The 22,532-nt window shown below is 44.2% G+C and overlaps 2 protein-coding genes across 2 annotated transcripts in view; one reads left to right on the plus strand and one right to left on the minus strand.

Annotated features, from left to right (window-relative positions):
* Window positions 1-22,532, minus strand: part of nbeab (neurobeachin b) — a 141,054-nt gene that overhangs the window by 54,689 nt on the left and 63,833 nt on the right. The window contains exon 15 of the mRNA XM_086164077.1: window positions 17,344-17,480. Coding sequence (XP_086020203.1) covers window positions 17,344-17,480 — 137 coding nt within the window. The remainder of the gene's footprint in view (window positions 1-17,343; window positions 17,481-22,532) is intronic.
* On the plus strand, window positions 14,402-16,994 carry mab21l1 (mab-21-like 1). The gene has a single exon (XM_086164076.1). It carries the CDS (start codon window positions 14,852-14,854, stop codon window positions 15,929-15,931), a length of 1,080 nt encoding a protein of 359 aa, XP_086020202.1. The 5' UTR covers window positions 14,402-14,851; the 3' UTR covers window positions 15,932-16,994.

Raw genomic sequence — 22,532 nt, forward strand, 5'->3', positions numbered from 1 at the left:
CTCATCCACATGTCATATCGGAATCAGAATCTCCAAATGTACAACAGACTCAGGAATTTGGCCTGGTATATCAGCGTGTTGTAGTAATTTTAAGATTAGAGTTCTGAGTGAAGGAAAAGTGAAGAAACATTAACTAAGCAACAACACAAAAAAAGTTCAGGATAAGGAAATACTGTATTTTCCACACTATAAAGCTTCTCAAAAACCGACAGTGCGCCTTATAATCCGGAGCGCCTAATATATGGATCAATATTGAGCCGCAAGAGGTCTCGCAACTACGGGAAGCAGCCGCCGACTCCATTGTCTCCCGCAGAAGTTGCGCGCGGTGCATGCCGGGATATATGACTGCGCGAAGCGTGCATTTTCATTTCCATTTCGCCGAAGCAGCAGTGTTAAAAACGGGAATTCCAGTCCCACACCACTTGTGTGTGTGTAAAACGACCCAAAAATGGCACCTTTCAAGAGACACGCTTACAACGCAGAGTTTAAACTCTAGGCGATCAGTCACACAGTAGAACAACATGAGCGAATCAATGGTGCGGAAGTGGAGGAAGCAATAAGATGACCTGCGCCGAGTAAAGACGACTAAACAGAGTTTCCGAGGAAACAAAGCGAGATGGCTGCAGTTAAAGGACAAACTTGAACAGTGGGTTGTTGAACAGAGACAGCAAGTAGAAGCGTCTCTACAGTCACTATTCCAATGAAAGCAACAGCGCTAGCTAGCGACATGAACATCAATGAATTTAGAGGTGGTCCTTCTTGGTGCCTTTGTTTTACGAAACATTTTGAACTTTGACAAATGAAGTTGGAAATACATTGTTTGAACGAAGGCGGTGCTAATACTGGTAAGAGCTACTGATACGTACGGTATCTTATTGTGAATGCATTAACTTGTTTTGAGAGTGAACGGCGTTGTCAGAACGTTGATTTGTATTATATTATAAAGTTTGACTGACTGACTGATCTGACTGTTGTTGACATTCTCTTTAGTGCAGCTCCATTGAGTGGATGCATAACGCAACCCCGGCAACTACTGTAGCTTCTATCATATGCGCCTTATAATGCGGTGCGCCTTATATATGAACATTTTTTTAAAATAGCCCATTCATTGAAGGTGCGCCTTATAGTCCAGTGCGCCTTATAGTGCGGAAAATACAGTACGTACAATATAAGTTAGGTTATGGACAAAAACAGCCTGTTTGTTAAATGGAAATTTCAGACTATATAAATTGTCAAATATATACCTGAGTCATACGGTATGTTAGTAGTGTGTAATGCGTTTCATGCATTCATTCGTCCATTCATTCATTCATTTTTAAACCGGCGAATAGGGTTTGCCCTGGACCGCTCCAGTGTAAATCACCAGGCATAAAACCATTCAGTCAGTCACTCACTCACTCATTCCCACATCATATAGAGATACAACCATTCACTCATTCATTGACAATTTATACAGACGTACTAAACCTATTCTCATTCACTCGCTCACTAGTCCGCACGTTATATCAAAACCAGAATCTCTAAGTGTACAATGGACTCAGGAATTCGACCTAAGTCAAGAAGCATGATTACAACCATTTATTCATTCATTCACATCCATTACAAAAACATACAAATGCTCGCCTTCTCATTCGCACATCATATAGAAACAAATCAATTCACGATCTCATTCACATACCATATCGAGACGTCAAAATTTGCCCTGCGTTCAACAGTCGTAAAGAGACAGACAACATTCACTCATCTGGCCGGTTTAGGGTCTCCGATAAACCTCCTGCATGTTGTTTTTGGACTGTTGGAGAACCAGGAAGACACCCACCTTCCTGCCTGAAGCACTAATCGCCACGAGTTGTGTGCGTTTTCCCTCAACCTCCCTTCAAAGATGACAAATGAAAGCGAAGGATCAACAACAACTCCTTCATTAAGCGTCCATTAGTTCGGGTAGCAAAATGACACAAGCGCTACATGTGTGTGTTTAAGGAATATACATGCAGATGTGGTCCGGTGCTGACCCGCCCACCCACACAAACACACACACACACACACACTTAGCGAGCCCATCATCCTGATAACCAGCTTTGGGATTCCTTCACTAAGGAGCTTGAGAGAAGGGGATGCAGTCATTTGGCACGGGGTCTTTTCAGCAAGCTTTTCCTAATGGGACTTTTCCAGGGACTTGTCAGCCTTAAGATGACTGAAATCTCCCCGGCTCGAGGCGACCGACTTCCTCCGGCTTCCCCTCGACGAGTGCCAAGCCGATCGCTTTAGATCCCACTTATCTTCCCCTCTTATTTTTTTTCCGCGACGCGTGGGAGGATGTTGGGGGGGGGGCATCGGAGGAGGAATGAGACGGGGACGAAGAGGCGGTCGGAGGAGAGAGCGAGCGGTCGGACGGGAGGGCCTGATGAGCAATGAGCGTCTCACTCGTCCTCAATTAATCTTGTCTCTCTACCTTTGCCTCGGCGCTTCCCCTCAGCGGCGAGGCAATAACGACACCCTCATCCATTATCCTTTTATCCCCGTTATTCACCGGGAATTGCTTAATAATATGTTACAGATTTGTCCTCCTCTGTATAATTCTTCCTGTCATCGGCGGTATATCACGTGGAAAACACGCGGCCCCCTTTCGGACGGACGCCGTTTGAGGATTATCGCGGGTGACACCTTCGGGATGCAGCCGGCATCTGGAGCATCATTTTTTTTTTTTCCCAGGCATAAAGCGGAATTACCCCGACTTATCTGTCATTGCCAAAAGCACAACAAGCCGTTTGCGGCCGAAGCAAAGGTGGAACAGGTTCTTATCAGCGTCCGTGAAACGAGGAAGGTTTAGTTGTGGGGGGGGGGCTTGTAAATTTATGCTAATGAGGGCCTTTTGTCATCCGGGCTCACCCCCGTAGGGGCTGAATGGGTTGTTTTTTTTTTGTTTTTTTTTTTTGCAGGGGATGGTAATCTGGCTGTTGAGAGCACTTGATAATTTGTACTTTATCCTCTTGTAATTATATAGTTTAAATCTTTCCACCCAGTGCTAATCCCGGTTAGCAACGTCTGACTCGCCCTTGTGAAAAAAAAAATAAAAAATGGCGTAGGAGGAGAGCGCCACTGATGTAATTACTCTGACTTTCTGTAGCCCCGTCCTATGAATCCCCCCCCGTATCATTTTGATCCACCTTAGCAGGCAGGCAGAAAGCCAAGGCGGCAGCCAGAGGCTACGAGAGACAAAAAAAAAAAGGTGAAAACAAGCAGAGAGAAAGAGAGAGAGAGAGAGAGAAAGAGCCCTCACTGTTTTTTTTTTTTTGTTTGTTTTTTCTGAGAAGCAAGATGGAGGAAAACCAGAAAGAAGAGTCAAAAGCGAGTGGAAAAAGAGCAAAGCTTTTGGGGTCTCCGTGCCGTCCAGGGGGGCGGGGGTGGTATCGGTGGTGGGGATCCAGGCCATGTTGCGCAGCCTGCCAAAGCCGACAGCCCCTGACAAGCTGCTTGGCGTGCTGTAATTTGACTAATTACATTGGATTAAACCATATTAATGCAAGCTGTTTCCTCCTGGGGTCACTGACCCGCCCAGTGCATCCCTCGCTGGTTTCCCCCTCTATTTGTCGTAAACAAAAGGCAGACGCGGACGGAGCCACGCATGTTTTATGTCATTAAAAATAAATAAAACATATTTGCATCCATTTCTCTTTTAACCAGTAGAGTGTGTGCTGTATTGTTAAATACAGTAACGGAAAGGGACTTTTACGGCTTTCGCATTGGGTTGGCCGAGTGCACGTGTGGGGAAGAGGCGTTACAGAAATAATAATTTTACTTTTCCGCTTTGTAAAACAACAGCGCTTAGACGCGAGACGGCGCATTTGGTGTGTCGTTCAGTCACAAAATCCAATGTGTCGAAACCGTACTCATCCTTCCTGACTTAACCCCATTGATTTCCATGTTAAAAAAATACATACTGAATATGGTGTTTGCATTGTTTTTTTTTTTTTATTTAAAAACGTGTCAAACCCACTTTCATTTGCATTCGCAGTAATTCATTGTGTGTGTGTGTGTGTGTGTGTGTGTATGTGTGTGTGTGTGTGTGTGTATGGGGGGGTCGGATATGTGTGTTTTAATACAAACGCCCTCGCAATTGTACCAAATCAATTTCAGGTTCCACACAATGCAGAGGCGGCGGCGCTATTTATACGTGCCCCTCTGCCTTGAACACGGTGTAATAATAGTCTTAAACCGGGCGTTATAGAGACAGAATACCAAAGAGGCTTACAGCCCCCTCAGTTTCATAAAACATTTAGGCAAAAGTTCCAAGGGCTGCGGATGATGAAAGAAAGCGAGCTTGAAAACCAGCTTCTGGGATCCACAGCCCTCATTGTACAGAAGTCACATCAAATTAATACTGAGGGCCATTTGCAGCCTTTCTTCTCCTGAGCTTTTCAGAACGGATTAAGCTATGAAAACTCAGAAATTACTAAAGCACCTATTAGGCATTATGCTAACCCTTTCTTCTCCTTCCCTTTGAAAAAGTCAATGAACGCGCCTCTCGCGGAAAACTCGCACACAGTTTCACGAGTCGCTTGCTAGTTTTCGGAGAGCGTGTCGCGCCGGATGCGTATCCGTGATTTTCGCAACTCCGCGCGAAGTCACGGGTAAAACTCTGCATTTTTTTTTTTTTTTCTTTTTTTACTTCTTTTCTCTTGCTGCAGGCCCGCATTCAGGCACGCAGGGCTAGCATCCCCCCGCCTCCCCCTTAGAAACCACCCTATTTGCTCTTTCTCAGCGCCTCTTCAAAGAAGCGCGGGGAGTGCATGAATTGTAATTATGGCTCCTAACAGGATTCGAGAGCGCTCAAGACGACGGCACTTGAGAACCAGGTCGTGTGGAGTTAAACGGCTGTCAGACGCTCAAAGCTCGCTGGCATGTGAACAAACCAACAAAGGCTGGATGTGTCCACTTCTAGGGACCCTTTTACCCACTTCCCCGCTCACAGTGAGGGATTAAAGATCAACTCCGGCCCCTTTACACCCCATATAGCGTTCATACCCCCATTGTCATCTTTAAGAAGGGATTTTTTTTTTTTTTTTTTTTTTTTGTACAAGATTCCGAACCTGATCGCAGCTGCATCGCTTGGACACGAACTCGTGATTTGACTGAATAAATATAGGTCGATTGCGGCAAAAATATGAATTCCCGGGTGGATTTTTTTTAAAAGGGGGAAGTGAGGCAACATGACCGTGTGTGCATGTGTGAAGCGGAGGCGTGTTAAGAGTCCAGGTAATTGGTACCACCTGAGAAACTAATCAAAACACAGTGTCGGATTATCTCCCGGCCTCGCCTTTCGGGACGACCGGACGGATCGTCTGCGCTCCCGAAGGCGGTTTTCAATGACCCGCCGGGGCAATGGGGGCAAAAAAAAACCCGTCCCCCCCGTCCCGTCCCAGTCTTCCCTCCCCGCCGCTAAACAGACCGGCCTTCGGTCGAGGGAGCCGATCTGACTCCGGCCCAGTTCTCCCCAAAAAAAAAATCGTCCAATAGGGGCGATCCTGCAGCGTGAAGTCCCCATGCATGACCCTTAATAAACTCCTAATTGGATTGGGAGCCGGCACAGAAGAAAATTCAACATTGTCCCCTCAATGGCGCTTTTCTTTAGCATTCCTTCCAGTTGTTTGCCTCTTCGACAATAACGTTCAAAATCACGCGGGGGGGGGGGGGGGGGGGGGGCTTTTCAGTTTTCATAAGCAAAACCCTTTTTTTTTTTCCTTATTCTTCTTTTAAAGGCAAAAGCACTATTTGATTTTCACTGGGTGGAAGTGACAGGCTGAAACAAAGCCCAGGGCAGGCCATTGTGTCGCCTTTCACCGTTGTAATGGTCTTAAAATGGCTACAAGCGGGGAAAAACCATTCAACGGCGACCGGGCCGCTGCGCTCTCTCGTCCGCGTCCGAGCGCCGACGCTCTTGAGGCGAAAAGGCGACGGTTGTTTTCCTTTTTTTTTTCTTTTTTTTTTTTGCGCGTTTATACTAATTATCGAGAACAAACACTGCCAAAACAATAACATCAATCATGCCCATTACCTAGAAAAAAAGAAAAAAAAACATAATGGCAATAATTACAATAATATCTCATTAAGAGAGAGAATGAGAGACAGGGGAGAATTAATAGCAGACAGGTGTACAACACAACGCAATTATGGAAGCTGAAATTAGTTCATTGCCTCAAGGCAAATAGAAGAGAGAGGAAAGGTTGTGTGTGTGTGTGTGTGTGTGTGTGTGTGTGTGTGGAGGGGGGGGGTTCAAGGATGTGAGCGGGACTGAGAGAGGGAGAGTCTCACTGGTAAGAGTGAGCGAGAGAGAGGAGAGAAAAAAAAAAAAAGGAATTGCAAATAAGCAAACAAAAATGTCTTAAATGTGTAAATTAGGGAGAAAAATAAGAGGGAAAAGCAGCTTTTCCCTGCAGACTGGTGCTTTAGATGAGAGGGGAGCAGTGAGACGTGATCAAGGGGAGCCGTGGAGCGGTGCGGCAGGCGTCAAGATGAGCACTCAGCCAGCGAGTGGCAGCTTCTCCTTTTCCAGTCAATCATTCATTACGAAGCCAAGTGCTGCGGAGGAGTGCCTCCCTCTCTCTCCCTCTCTCTCTCTCTTTTTTTTTTTTTTTTGACCTATCATATTACTGCCTCTGTAAACTCCTAATCCCCCACCCACGGCCTCCCCTTCGTTAGATGGTGTCAACAACAGACGCGCTCTAACCCCGCCGACGCACTTCCTGCTCAGGCAGACCTCGGAAACCCCTGCCAGACCACTGAATTGACACTATAATATACCGGTTTGAAATTAACAAGGTAGAACGACACGGCTTTATCTTTTCATTTTCTGTACTTTCATCTTTTTTTTTTTTTTTTTCCTCTAAACACGTCAGATGGTTCCTCTGCTAATGAGTATTTTTTTGTGAATTTTAAGCACAGGGTTCACAGCAGTTACCTGCAAAAAAAAAAAAAAAAAAAAATTCAAAATAATAAAATAAGCACTTTAGCAGACAACAGCAAGGTGAGAAGTCTGGATTTTAGCTCTTCAATCTTTTATTGGCTGAACTGAGCACAGCCCGCTTGTTTTTTTTTTTTTTTTTTTTTTTTTTCCTTTCGCCTTCGGGCTCTTCCCGAAGCAGGTGAAAGCCCGGAGGCGGGGAAACCGGCACATCAGCACTTCTTCGTCCATCACGACTCTTTCATGGGGAGCCGCTTGTCTGCGCTTCCCTAATAGAGCCCGGTGAGATTGGGGCTGTAATGAATCCAACAGATGAAAGCGCAGCAGGACAAAACAACTTTTGGAGTAGCGCGCACGCACACACACACACACACAAACACACGTACAAACACACACGTGGTAAGACTAGTGTTGTTAGTGGTAAACAAAAGGCTGGGGATGCAGGCCGGAAAAGAAAAAAAAAAAACAAGCAAAAACAGCAGCTGAAAAGTTGGACACGTGCAAACACACTTACACACACGTGCACATCCACTATAATAACTTAGTTGTTTTAATGTCAATCTGGTGGGTGTGAAGTTCCTTCAAAAAAAAAAAAAAAAAAGGGGAAAAATTTTTACGCCATATTGGGGAAATGTATGTAAATTTGTGAAACCGACGACGTCATGGTTCAGGCCCACCGGCTGTAACGCGGTTTGAGCGTTGTTAATTACCGTATAAAATAAGCAATTGGCACCCTGCCCCATATGTCCCTCTTTTTTTGAGCGTGGAGGATGGAAATGAGGTGGGGTCGATTTGATTGTGTCATGCTCTCCCGTCTGCGCGCCGACGTGCGCGGCTTTGCCAGCGACGGGCTAATATTCAGACGCGGCTCACCATCAGCAGAACTAATGAAAGTAGACAAAATGTCTCTGCTGCCATCTTTGTCGAGCATCAGCTCAGGGTGAGCCTCCCGCTCTTTCCTTTCCTTTTCATCCTCCAAACCCCCCCCCCCCTCCACTCTCCAAGGGAGGGTGACACCGGCAAAAAAAAAAAAAAAAAAAGAAACATGGCGAGCAAATGTGCCTTCCATGTGGCAGCGGTGGCGGGGGGGATGACGAGACCGGGGCCGGAGCCAGTTGCTATGAGGCCACCCCTTCCGTCTTATGGCCGTCACCGCCAGGTTGCGGGTCTGGACCGGCCGGACGGTCGCCAATGCGTGCTCCGGGTCCGAACAGATGAGACGGTTTCGAACAAAGCGGATCGATATCAAATTGAAAAAAAAAAAAAAAAAAAAAAGGGGGCGGAAAATCAACCAATTTCGAGAAACGGCCTCGGTCCTGTGAGGCCGGGGTGATGACGATAACCAATTGTCCAATTGTCCCCCCCCCCCCGCCGCCAAAAAAAAAAACAAAAACGCAGCATCGTGTTTCACCGAGAAGAAAGTCATCTGGAAACGCTTTCCGAATGACAACAATTCCTTGGAAAAATACTTCAACCGGAGCGCCGTCGCCTTAAAGATCGCCCGATTCTCGCATTTTTTTTTTTTCCTATAACAGAACCGATGCTGTGATACTGCAGCATCGGGAAGGACGACCCTGAATACTCAGATTACATCTGTGAAACGACTCAAAATAAAGGTTTGGGGATAATTAAGGGAAAAAAAAAGCAACCAGACCCTTTTTTCTACTATCAGACAATATATCTACTGTGATCAGCTGATTGTAAGGGGCAGGAAAGTAACCTAAGAGTACACAAACCCCAAATTTGAGAAGACACATATAGATACGTGTCGTTTCTACACTCCGAGCATGATACATTAGCAAAGATAGCCGTTTTATGGATTGACTTTGACAGATATCCCCCCAAAAAAGACCAAAAATAAAAGCCTTTCCACACACACACACACACACAAAAAAAAGGCCCTTGCTTTCATTTGGCGGTACGTGGATGAGTCATTCTGGGTGGGGGCGGGAGGGGCTTGTTAGTTAACCCTGAGCCGTGAGGATGATAATACGAGGGCATAAATCAAAGAGTGAAACAAGACAGACTCCTCCGATTCATTAATGGAAATTATCTGACAACGCGCCGGAGTCAATTCACACGTGTCAGCTGGGCTCGGAGCACAATGGGCCGGCCAACTTATGAACTCCCAGCACCACTCCACCAAGTCCATAAAACAACTGGCGACGCCGCCGGGGAGCGCCCCCGAGACACCGCCCTCTCGCGCGGACCACCAGATGACACAGATGGGGTGAGAGCAAACAAAGACGAGGCTCCTTTTGTAAGAAGAGGGACCCCTTTCAGGGGCTATTCATGCAACAAATTGGGGAAATCTGGCCCGGCAACACTCTAGATTTGCTCTTTTATTAGCGTGAGCCTTCCAGTCAGCGTAAGAGAAATCTGATTTATAACTCTGCGGGTAAAAAAAAGGTGCTTAAAAACTCGGCGCTTTTTAAACAGCCTTGTTAAACGGAAGAAGGGAAGCCAGGCCTTTCTCCTCATTATTATATTTCTCTACGCGTTTTCACAACCTGCGGAGAAGCCGATGACAAATTGATCCGTTTTCGCGTGTCAAACATCGACCGGCTCGCTAAACAGACAGCTAATCCCAGATTGGAGAACTATTAATATCAGTCAGTATTGCCAGCGCGGGGGCAGCAGCGCACCCTCCCCGTTTTACAGTCGCTCCCCACGGCAACCAAAACAGAATAGTTTTCAACGGCGGCCCATCGGTTTGTTTGCACGTAGGTCATCAAATGTGTGCACGCAAGCTTTGTCTTATTAGACCCTCTGCATTTTCTCCCCTTGTTCCTTCTCAGCTGCACAGCAGCGCTGCTGCTGCTGCTGCTGCTGCTGCAGCGGCGGCGGCAATCTGCATAGAGAGACATTTGTCATCATTAGCCCGGCTCTGACAGTCGGCACCCGGCACCTCAGATCTCCAGGACCGGCAATTATGAACCCTTCATCCCTTATTTAGGCAACATCACCTAATTTCATCACAGGCCTTAGCAGCGGCATTTGATTACAAACAGCCCCCGAAGCCTTGAAAAATGCCCCCGTTTCTTTCGTTCTCTTTGTTTTCCCCGCGTTTTGACGTATTCCCGCGCTCGGGATCTCACGACGTGAGGGGAAGTCCTGCGTTCGGTCGCGCCGAGACGCGCTAGGAAAGAACGAGAGCCGTCACGGGGTCAACGTGCGGATGATTATCGCTCTCACTTTAAGGTGTCAACCGATATTAAGATGAATCCCCTGCAACTAGTTCAAACTTTAATTTGCAGACTGTGAGCAAAAAAAAACAAACATTAGCAGCATTAGCAGACCTACGCAGAATGATTGACACGTGTGATGTTTAAGCCTTAACTTTTACAGCAAGTAAAACAAAGTACGTGCTAATTATCAGACACGTGGAAATCCCAGAATCCGTGGATAACCAAAGGAAAGAAACTGTTTTTTTAATTTATTTTTTTTGTGGCACACACCATGTTTATTTTTCTGGTGGTTATTTGGACGAAGAAAATAAATGAAAAAAATAAATAAATAAAACAGGATCCTATTCATGCTAAATTCATGCAAATGCATGCATGTAATTTATCACCCAGGCTGACAAGCGTACCATATTGCAGAGGGGAGGGGTGAAGGGCCAAATGAAGCTGAGACAATCAATTAAGTTTCTTAATTTGCACTCTGCGCTGTCTTTCTGTTTTCACAAAATTTCATCATGCTGCTAAAAAAGTGTGTTTTTTTTTTTTTTTTTTTTTTTGCTTCCCTTTCATCGACGAAAGGTCCATGTGCTTCCTGACTTCTGCAGAGGGAGGTTGCTGATGCACGGCGTTGGACGAGGCAAATGAACGGACGCAAAATCGGAGGGGGGTCCGAAAAATTAGATGGCCCCCTACCGGGACAGCATATTGCTTGGAACAATAATGTTCCATTATTTAAAAAAAAAAAAAAATCCAAATGATAATTTCATTTTCTGACAATTAAAATGATAGAAAACGTGTCAATGCGAGTGTCGTCCCGCGGGATTAAACCCTGTTTTGTTTTGTTGGGTTTTTTCCACACAGCTTGAACGCTGGTGTCACATTTGTGACGTGTCACATCTTTTAATCTGATTAATTTCAAAATATGCCATCCTGCTAAGTCCACTTTGACTAATCTGCACATTAGCTTCAGAAACTAACCTCCCTTTGTAAAGATTTTCTGTCTTTTTTTTCCCCCCCCCGAACAAAATAACCAAAGAAATTCAATATGAAAGCATATGGCAGCGTGCAGTTGTTCTTGTGAATGGGATTACTAAAATAATATTTAGTCATCCATAATTATGCTGCCATGTAGATTACTCTTGGAATAAAGGTCTTTATCCGCCCCAAAGCTCACTGGTTCATGCCTCCTTCTAGAATGACTGAAACAACTAAAATATACATATAAAAAAAATGAAAATGAAATAATAATAAGATTAATAATTATAAAAAATACAAAATATATTTACTTTATATTTTCAATATTTTTCCCAAAGAACTTAAATTTAAAAAAAAATATTATCAATACAATTTCTTTCTATATCAGCATTACATATTGCAATGTGCAAATATGATGATAAGAACGTGTCCCATTGGTGTTTTCCAAAATACATGGCACATCTCGTTGCGTAGCATAGCATACAAAATATGCTGGTATCGATATATTCAATGACACAATCAGCTGGATAGCACTTAAAGTCGATCCCCCAAAAGGGCGATCCCCGGCCTTTTTGGGAAGGTAGCGTTGACCCTGTGCGGGGCCATGTTAAAAGAATGATCGGTCTTTCTGGAAGAAAGGAAAAAGAAAAATGCAGGAAAAAATGAATAAGTGTAGAGGCATGCTCTGGAAACAAAGAGGCCTTCAAAACAGGGTCACATGCTCTTGCAAAATTAGGGGAAGTATAAGTCATTGTATTGATTTACACAATCATGCATGCATCTTGCTGGGTCAGAAATAGGCCTACAATCAGAGCCCCATATATCACACTGGAGGGCCTCCAATCGCCTGGCGGGATGGCAGATGAAGTAACAAAGCTCGCAATGTTGTCATGGTAAAGATATGGCTAAAAGGACCGGACTCTCCGAGGGCCGGACCTGACAAGCGCCGGAGTCTTGGGACCTGGGAGGCTGAGTTACTGTGAGACCTCCGCGGCCACATGCTTCAGATTACCAGGCGATAATCTCAATGAAAATCCCCCTCGTCTATCACACGTCCGAAAAAGCTGGCGGAGCGCAAAAAAAAAAAAAAAAAAAAAAAAAAAAATCTTAGGAGGTGAAAACGGATTCGGAGATATGGAGATGTGTGGAGCGGCGAGATAGCCTGGAAAAGTTAAGACGGGTCTGGTTTCAATAAGGGCAGGTACCTGCTGGGCTACAGGCGGAGGGAGAGAAAGGCCTATCAAAAGCATGGGAGGGGAGAGGATTTCTAGCTACCTCTCACCACATGAGGACCCTCTGTTATATTTCCACACACTTTAAATGTAATATCAAATATAGAGATGACTCATAAAACATATCTGACTTCTGTTGAATTCAAAATTGGACCCTATCATCCAAACTTAAATGCTACGATTCCGTGATTTCAGTTTGCAGTGGAAGTGTGACAAGCCAGGAAGCTGCAGCATCCGCAGAGTCAGATCCCCTCCCACCCTTTATAATTCCTGTTCTTATTCGTGTTTCCGCTGGAACGAGTGTATATGCACTTCTGCTCTGCATTCGATCTGTGTAACGTTGCAAACCCCCCCTTTGCATTTCCTACCTCCCCTCCTCCTCACTAAGCACGCTGTACCTGGTGTGAGATGGAGTGTGAAGATGAGATACTGTTTTGTGTGGATGCAAGACATCTTTATTTGGAAACCCCCCACCCCGCCTGCTCCCCAAAATAAAATGAATAAATAAATGAATAAATAGATATGAACTGACAGAAAAGGACGGGAAATCATTTCGGAAAGAAGAGAAAAGGTCAGACACGCAGGGCCGGACGTGATGACATTATTTGCAACACGTGCACATTTCATTTATTTGGTTTTAGAACATTAAAGATCCTTTAATTTTAAGCCATCCCTCCCTCCATCTCCATCCCCACTACTAACAAATTAAATGTAATCAAAATTCAAATCATATTTTGATCCTCTTGTCTATATATATATATATATATACATGAACACCTATATATATCTATTTACACACATATACGTGTGTATGTATGCGTGTGTGTATTTTTGTTGAAATAATTTAAAATAATTTCAGTCACAAAGTTGCTGTTTCAAATGTTTTATCACGATTTTTCTGTTTCACTTAAAAACTTGTATAACAATAACAATAATACAATAATAATAATAATAATAATAAAATGTAAATAACGGTGCCAAATTCATGATCTTTTTAAAAAAAGTGAGACTTTTTGTTCTGCTTTAAATGACCAGATCTCAATCTCAAATTAAACTGATGAGATTATTACTGGTGTGCGTTTGTATGCATATACAATAAATATGTATTCTATAAATCTATACTTTTAATGCACCATCGAAATCCCTTAAATGCGTGAAAGCGGCGGACGGGAGAGTGGACGCGCAAAACGAAGGGAAGAAAGAAAGAAAAAAAGAATGAAAGAAGAGAGAAAGACACAAAGAACGCAAGAAAGAAAGAAAATAAGAAAGACGCGTGTCTTGAACGCCCGTGACTTTGAGCCGCGATGATCGATTTCACGAATAAATAATAATAACCGTGTTGCGCACGCCGTTTTACTTTCCGTTAAATTCTTAAATAAATACAAATAAATAAATTCTGAATCTAACAAAGCGTTTTTTTTTTTTACCATTAACATTTCGAGGGTTGAAAAAGACAAAAAAAGATTTTTTGCAGAATCAGCGCGGCGTTAGAATGTATATTAAAAAAAAGAATGGTTATAATTGTTCTAATCGGGGGAGAAATTAGATCCGGTCCAGAGGCAAAAAATAGGACAATACTATTTAATTAAACGATAAAATAAGGCGAAAAAAATATTTAATTCTCCATTTTTTTGTGTCCAATTTAAAAGATTATTGCTCTAAATGATTCGATGCAGAAAGTCCAAGAAAAGGCAAAGTATTAAATAGAAACAAAAAAAAAAGATAAGGGGTGGGTGGGGGGGGGGGGGGGGGGGGAGAGAGGGATTAATTCCTTTTCCATAAGGCGTAGGTGTACTTCCGCTCCCCGGCACTAGCACTACCTTTACTTTTTTACTTGTATATAAACACCCGGGGATGAATTTGTTTTCGATAAACTGGGACGCGGTGACGCATCGGCCGCCGATTGGCTAACGCGGCTTCGGCTCCTCCCTTATAATAAGGAGTGCGTGTGTGTGTGAAAGAGAGAGCGTGTGTATATGTGTGTGTGTGAGAGAGAGAGAGAAAAAGAGAGAGAGAGAGAGAGAGAGAGAGCCCCCCCTCCACCCCCTCCCGGTGTAAAACACACAGAAGAAACACCGGCGTCGGGAGAAGCACATTCCGGAGCCTGCGCTATTACGCGGACGTGACACCGGTACATGAGAAAAGAAGAAGGGAAAAAGAAAAGGAGGGGGGGAAAGAAAGGAGGAGAGGGTGTTGTTTTTTTCTCTCTCTCCGCGATGGACTTTTAAAAACCGGGCCGAGGCGGAGACACCGAATGCGGGGCTCGTACGACCATTACGCATGTGCCGTGAGCGCGTCTCCGCCTCTTGAAGACGGAAAAAAAGCAGCGAAAAAAATAAGAGGTTATTTTTAAAATCTTGTTTTTTTTTTTTTTTCTTTTTTTTTTTTCTCCGTAAATAGCGTTTCTTTCTTCTCTAAAATTGGCTCCCGTACAAACAGCCGCGTTGGATCCGTCGGCGTACTGCGAGACTCCGGTCTACAACCCGGATCTCTGCCCGAACATGATCGCCGCGCAGGCCAAGCTGGTGTACCATCTCAACAAATACTACAACGAGAAATGCCAGTCGCGCAAGGCGGCCATCTCCAAGACCATCCGCGAGGTGTGCAAGGTGGTGTCGGACGTCCTGAAGGAGGTGGAGGTGCAGGAGCCGCGCTTCATCAGCTCCCTCAGCGAGATGGATAACCGCTTCGAGGGTCTGGAGGTCATCTCGCCCACCGAGTTCGAGGTGGTGCTCTACCTCAACCAGATGGGGGTGTTCAACTTCGTGGACGACGGTTCTCTGCCCGGCTGCGCCGTGCTGAAGCTGAGCGACGGCCGCAAACGCAGCATGTCCCTGTGGGTGGAGTTCATCACGGCGTCCGGGTACCTGTCGGCGCGCAAAATCCGCTCCCGGTTCCAGACGCTTGTGGCGCAGGCGGTGGACAAGTGCAGCTACAGGGACGTGGTGAAGATGGTGGCGGACACCAGCGAGGTGAAGCTGCGCATCCGAGACCGCTACGTGGTGCAGATCACGCCGGCATTCAAGTGCACGGGGATCTGGCCGCGCAGCGCCGCGCACTGGCCCCTGCCGCACATCCCGTGGCCGGGGCCCAACCGGGTCGCCGAGGTGAAAGCGGAGGGCTTCAACCTGCTCTCCAAGGAGTGCTACTCGCTCAACGGCAAGCAGAGCTCGGCCGAGAGCGACGCCTGGGTGCTGCAGTTCGCCGAGGCCGAGAACCGGCTGCTGCTCGGCGGCTGCAGGAAGAAGTGCCTGTCGGTGCTGAAGGCGCTGCGCGACCGGCACCTGGAGCTGCCGGGCCAGCCGCTCAACAACTACCACATGAAGACTCTGGTGTCCTACGAGTGCGAAAAACACCCGAGGGAGTCGGACTGGGACGAGAACTGTCTGGGAGACCGGCTCAACGGGATACTATTGCAGCTGATTTCGTGCCTGCAGTGCCGGAGGTGCCCGCACTATTTCCTCCCCAACCTAGACCTCTTTCAAGGGAAGCCGCACTCGGCTCTAGAAAACGCGGCCAAACAGACTTGGCGGCTGGCGAGAGAGATACTGACCAACCCCAAAAGCTTGGAGAAACTCTGAGGTAAACAAAAATAATAATAATAATAATAACAACAACAAAACACGAAGAAGTTCGGTCTTCAAAAAAAATGAGCGTGAAAAACTAAACAAAACAAAAAAAAAACAACGGACATAGCTCAAAAAAAAAAAAGTCTGGTGAAATGTGACTGTCCTCTGCTGTTCGACATCATTTGGCATTTCGATATTTTTTTTAAATGAGATTTTTTTTGTTTTACTCTAACCCCAATTTAAACCTTCCGCCCTACCACCCCCTCGCACCTTTTTTTTTCTACTATTATTTTTTTAAAACGGTGTTGATATTTTTCTAAAAGACGAAATTTAAATTATTGGCCGTGAACCCGTTTCATAATTCACCGTTGAAAATAACGAATAAGCCACCGCAGACGCTGGTTTATTATTTCTATTATTTCTTCCCTTTAAAAAAAAACAAACACACACACACACACACACACCCACACACCCGTGACGTGGAGTTAAAATAAAAAATAAAAATAAAATAAAAACACACCTGTACATTTTATAACCTACTGTAAATACATTCATAGATTGTGATTCCAGTGGTCTGAAATTGTGAATGTTGTTCTGTGACGCGTACATAGGATCCACCTGTTTAAAAATCTCCTCCACCTTTTTATTCTTTACATTATTGCTCCATCTGCTACGAAAACACGGATTAATTTATACCCGGCTCCTCTGTGACAATGGACGATTTTTCACCTTTGAGGAAAAAAAAAAGTTTACATTTTTTATGCTAGATACTTGTTTTTTTTTTTTTTTGGTACGTCGAAACATTCCATCAAATTACTTGAATTATTATTTAAAGTACTCGAACATTAGGTTGTTGCATATTTTTTTCTCCCCCCCCTCTCTACTATGCTTTAGGCCACCATGATTTTAAAAAAGAAAATAACATATATATAGTATATAAATATATAATACAGTTTGAAAAAATGCACTTGAAATACACTGGATTATAACATCTGTGATCTGATTTTTTATTTTTTTTTTATTTTTTCCTGTCTCTCATCTAATTTAAAGAGCTAATAAAACGAGCTGATATATATTTGTGTCCCATTATGATTTCATTTAAAAAAAAAAAAAGTGTGTGTTGGCGGAAGTAGAGAAGGGGGAGATTTTATTTTCTTCCTTCGATGTTTTTTTTAAAAAAAAAAAAACAATTTATTGTGTAAAAAAAAAATGTATCTGTGGTGGCGAATGGGGCCAGTTTGAGGCCCGAGTGAGCATTTTTAAGGAAATTCAAAAATAAAACGGGGGGTGTAAAAAAAAAAAAAAGCGCACAATTAACTGCTAATACGTTAATTAAAATATCAGGAAGAGCGGATTATTTTACCGTAATACCCGTAAAGCGTAATCCCGGTAATTTGAATTAAAAAAAAATACTCTCTCCTCACCTTCGGGTCGATCTTCTTGAAGGCGGGATCTTCTTCGTCCACCTCGAAGTAGATCTCCGAGGCCGTGACGGACAGGGTCCCCCGGGCCACCAGGACCGGGGCCACAATCTGGGCCGGGGTGCTCAGGACCACCGGGCCTGCAGGGATTACACACACACACACACACACACACACACACACACACACACACACACACACACACACACACACACACACACACACACACACACACACACACACACAGTCGTTGCATTGGGAAGATATTACGCACAATAATATGCGATACACGAATGCAATTCCGAAATTCGCGCGAGAAAAGAAGCCTGTTGACACACACACACACACACACACACACACACACACACACACACACACACACACACACACACACACACACTATATTCACTAGGCGGAATCGTGTTACGCGTCGCCATTATCATTATCATCACCGTCATCAATACAATAGATGGGTTAAAATATATATATATATATATATTATTTAAATAAGAATTGTGATGCTGCACCCCTCCTCCCCTCTCCTTGTCTCAGAGATTATGGGATGGAGACCCTGGGGGTAGTGGATCTGTGGGCACTTCCAGGGATGACAGGTCATCCATCGGCACGTGTGTGTGTGTGTGTGTGTGTGTGTGTGTGTGTGTGTGTGTGTGTGTTCACTGAATAAATCAGGAAAAGTCTCCCCCATACGCCTTATTGATAGTTTAACGTTTACATGGTAATATAAAAAAAATAGACATTTAAAATGCTTTCCACCCGTAGTAGCGATTAACAATAATAACAAATACAGAACAGCAATTCCATAGACATTGATTTGCAAATATATATAAAAAAAGGCAAATTGGGATTATTTAGATTTTTTGCAGCTAAAGGCTAAAATAATAATAAAAAAGAAAAAAACGAAATCTCCACAAAGTGAAACAGTCATGCGGTTTAAGGTATGGGGTTTGTGACCCCGATCAGCTGATGGTGATCACATCTTTATTTCCGCCTCCTTCAGGGCGTCATCCTCCCCTCCATGTTCCCCGGATCAGTGTCGCCCGGAGCGCCGTCACAGTGATTTGTCTCAAAACGAAAGCTCTTGAAATCATCGGGGGTGCGGCGGCGGCGGCGGGTATTTTATCGACCACCGCCCCACCTCACCCCCAGCCCAAACTCCGAAGAGCCACTTTAATGTCTCATCAATCTTAATCTTGCGCTCCTCGGGCCAATTATGGCCGATAGGGTTACAGGAATACAAGTGGATTCCGGTCTCGTGTCCCACTGCGCCCCTTCATCGCTCTTGCAAGCTGCAGAGACCCCCCTCCTCCCCCCCCCTTCCAGGCCCCTCCCCACCCCGCAGCGTCGCTCGGGGTCCATTAACGGCGATCCTATCGGTTGATGCCTCAAAACCCCGTCGCTTACAAGCTCAGAGTAAACACTAACCCCACTTTGTGTGTGTGTGTGTGTGTGTGTGTGTGTGTGTGTTTGTTTGTTAACCTCCTTTCAGATAAGCCTCCTCCTGGTGTGTTACTAAAGCGAAAAAAGGGGGCGGGAGGGGATGGGTGGATGGAAAAGGTAGCAAAAAAAAAAAAAAAAAAATCAATAATATGAGAGATGCAGCACTTGCACATCTGACTGATTGATTATTAATATTATCTTCTCCAGTGCGGTAGGTTCTCCTCCACCTCTGGGTTCTCGTGGAACCCACGTTACAAGGCCCTGCTTTTAACGCTTTACGGTTGGGTCTTTGTGGTGAGAACCTCCAGGGTTTTTGCAGAACACCTCCCCCCTCGACCTCCCCATCTCCCCTCCAGCATTAAGTCACTGCGTCCATTGCTGATGGGGATTAAGGGCAGTAATCCCCTCTGGGATCCCTTCATAATTAGGGTATATGACATTAAATGTTTACACAGGAATAATGAAATTAAAGGGTGAGTTACCCAGGATGAGATGAGTGTGTAGGCCAGGGCTTAAATGCCCAGCTTCTTTTGGGTGCATCTTTTTTTTTTTCTTTTAATTTAATGAAATTACAAATATTTGTCAAGTGATGATAGGGATTTAATGAAGTGATGAGGGAAAAGTCTGGTTTTGGTGTGGTGGGAGTTTTGGGGACATTTGGGGTGTGTGTGTGTGTGTGTGTGTGTGTGTGTGTGTGTGTGTGTGTGTTGGTGGGTGGTGTGTGTCTGCTGCAGCAGAGGAGACAAGTATATTATTACCCACAATCCATCCACGAGACTGCAGTGTTTGATTTGATTATTGGGATGGAAAACGCACACACACACACACACACACACACACACACACACACACACACACGCGCGCGCGCGCAAACACACACACATGCACTGGTGCAATCAATTTTTTGACAATATATTATGCACACACACACATTTGAATAGCTCAAATCATCAACCACCATTAGCGGTGTCTTTTAAAAGTATCAAATTATTTTTGGATGAAAAAAATGCAAAAAAAGTGTTGAAATTATGTTACAGATTTACATATTTTTTGCATTTTTTTTTCATTCAGGCTATTTTTATAAGATTGGATATTTTAATGTAAATATTAGAATTTAAAATGCCTAGCTGTGTGCATGTAGTCATTAATACTGTACTCTTTCAGTGCAGGTTTGGGAGGGAATACTTGAGCAAAATGCAGAATAAGGACTACCGTCTTGCTTTTATAGTTTAGAAATTTTACCTGAAAGCAGATGTCACTTATGGGATTGATATTTTGAATTAGGATTAAAATGGTCTGTTAAATTACAGCAGAACAAAATGGAGCTGAGCCCCATTTTACTGACACAGTTCTGTCTGAGCAATGCACTCATTTTCACACTCCACGCTGCTAGCAGCACTTGAATGTGTGCACGCACGCGTGTGTGTATGTCTGTGTGTGTGTGTGTGTGTGTGTGCTGTAAGGCACGTCTAACGTCAGCCCCGAGCGCAGAGAGCATTTTCCGGGTTTGCGAGGGAGCAGAACCAAACGGAGGGCTCAGTGAGCGCAGCTGCCTCGGCCCGTGACGCGAGAGGCACCGCCCCGTCTGGCAGCCACAGCGGCGGCGGCGGCGACGGGAAGCAGGAGGCGCTGCCCCCCTCGGCTGGCAGGAGGAGCGCTCTTGTTGACAAGGACCGATTCCCAGATCTCTCATCAAGGCCGCTCACGCCGCCGGGATTAGAAACAGGCCAAACACAAATAACGGTCCCTGTTCGAATCGCTGTCCGAGGCCTGCTACGCGAGGGGAGCCCCCCTGCAGGTAGCGGCGTGAACTCCAAACTGGGAAAATATTGATGGGCAAAATTACAAGTTTGGTTTATAATTGGTTATACACCCGTCATTCATTACCGCGGGTTCTCTATTTTGCGGCGGCTCAATTACTAAGGATTAAAATAAAGGTTAGCAGGTCCTCATCTGGCAGACACGCGTTCTACTCCCCTGTGAGACAAAGGGGCGACTTTGTCTCCTCCCGTGGAAGCTCACCCGTGGGATCCGACCTGGGAGGAATCCACCGGTTGAGCTCCCGTCTCATTAACGAAGCAGGATTAACTTAGTGATTATTAAACGAAAATAAATACATAAATAACCAGCTACATACGTGCATACACACAAAAATGAGAAATAGATGTATAAATAAGTACATTCAATAAAAAACATACATATACACACACGCACACACATGCATATATTTATATATACATACATTCATAAATACATGCATAAAAAAGTGAAAAAGTAGATGCATTTATACATACAAACATACCTATATACATACTGCATACAGACATGCATGCATGCACGCATGCATTAATGCATGCACGCATGGACACGCACATGCATACATTCATGAATGCACACACACACACACACACACACACACACACACACACACACACACACACACACACACACACACACACACACACATACACACAAACATGCACACAAATAAATAAACAAATAATCAATATGAGGAGGAGTCCAGTAATGTGTGACGTGCTCTGATTAATGATCTCATGATTTAAAAGAAAGACAAAAATAAGTAGCAATATTTAGATCATGTGAAGGTTATTTTTATATGATTTTAGGTCACATATATGTGAGAGAAAGAGGCACGCACTCATACTGAGTCGGAGTTTTTGCCCCCAAAAAGGGACACAAAAAAAATAATGGGTGGGATTTTGATTATTTTTCTTTTTAAAACATATATATTTTAGGATTTTAAATTCAAAAAATACTTTAAAAACAATATTTGTCTCCTGTGCGACTTGACAAAATGTAATAAATGCCAGGGGACCACGTGCTGTCACTTCTTCGGTTCCCCTCCCAGATGTTGCCGATGGTAACCTCGGGCGATTTAACCGATGATTTTTTTTTTTTTTTTATTATTTTGATTTCGTTTGTGGTCCGCTGCCGAGCCAGACAGTTTCCTTTTGGACCTATCATGACCACGCAGAGATAATTTGGACGGCCCCTGGAGCCACACAATGACACAGTTAAAATGAACGATTGCCTCCAGGTAAAAACGAAATTCTGAATATGCTTATTGTCGATGCGAAGGAACTGGCAAATAATGGGTCTGCTTGTTAGTTTTTTATATTTTTTTATATCCTCTAAAATGCCAAATCCACTGAAAAACAAAACTCAACGACAACAACTGTCTAGACCGATTATGAAACCCTCTCAGACTTTTCTTTATCCACGCAAGCAAAACACAGGAAATGTTTTTCCTAATTGATAATAGTTGTCGGGGGTTTGGTATCACTTTGTATTCCACCGCAAAAGCATTTGGGAATCCCCCTTTAATAACATCATCGTGATACTGGTTTTTGGGAGGTTTGTTAGCCGACATCGAATTCGGTTACGCCGAGCGACAGCATTTTACTGAGGCCCTATTCATTATTGCAGATGCGCTGATATTTGAAGGTATAGCTAATGTAAAATATGCATTAATTGGTTGAACTTTAACCGGTCATACCTGAAATAAAAGGGTAAATAGATAATCCCGATATGTTTACGTTGAATGTTAACTTATCAGGAAACTCTGGTTCAAAGAAAAATACATCTCTGATTGGCTGAATATAGTCTCTGACATTATTATTTGTTTATCTGGGCTTGTGAGACAAATGCTAAAAAGACGTGCACAGTTGGAAAAAAAGTAGCTAGAAAAACTACATTCAATATTCGTCTGATCG

The sequence above is a fragment of the Fistularia commersonii genome, chromosome 18, assembly GCF_037954325.1.
Source record: "Fistularia commersonii isolate RoL2024-O1a breed Wild chromosome 18, RoL_Fcom_v1.0, whole genome shotgun sequence".
Classification (NCBI taxonomy): Eukaryota; Metazoa; Chordata; class Actinopteri; order Syngnathiformes; family Fistulariidae; genus Fistularia; species Fistularia commersonii.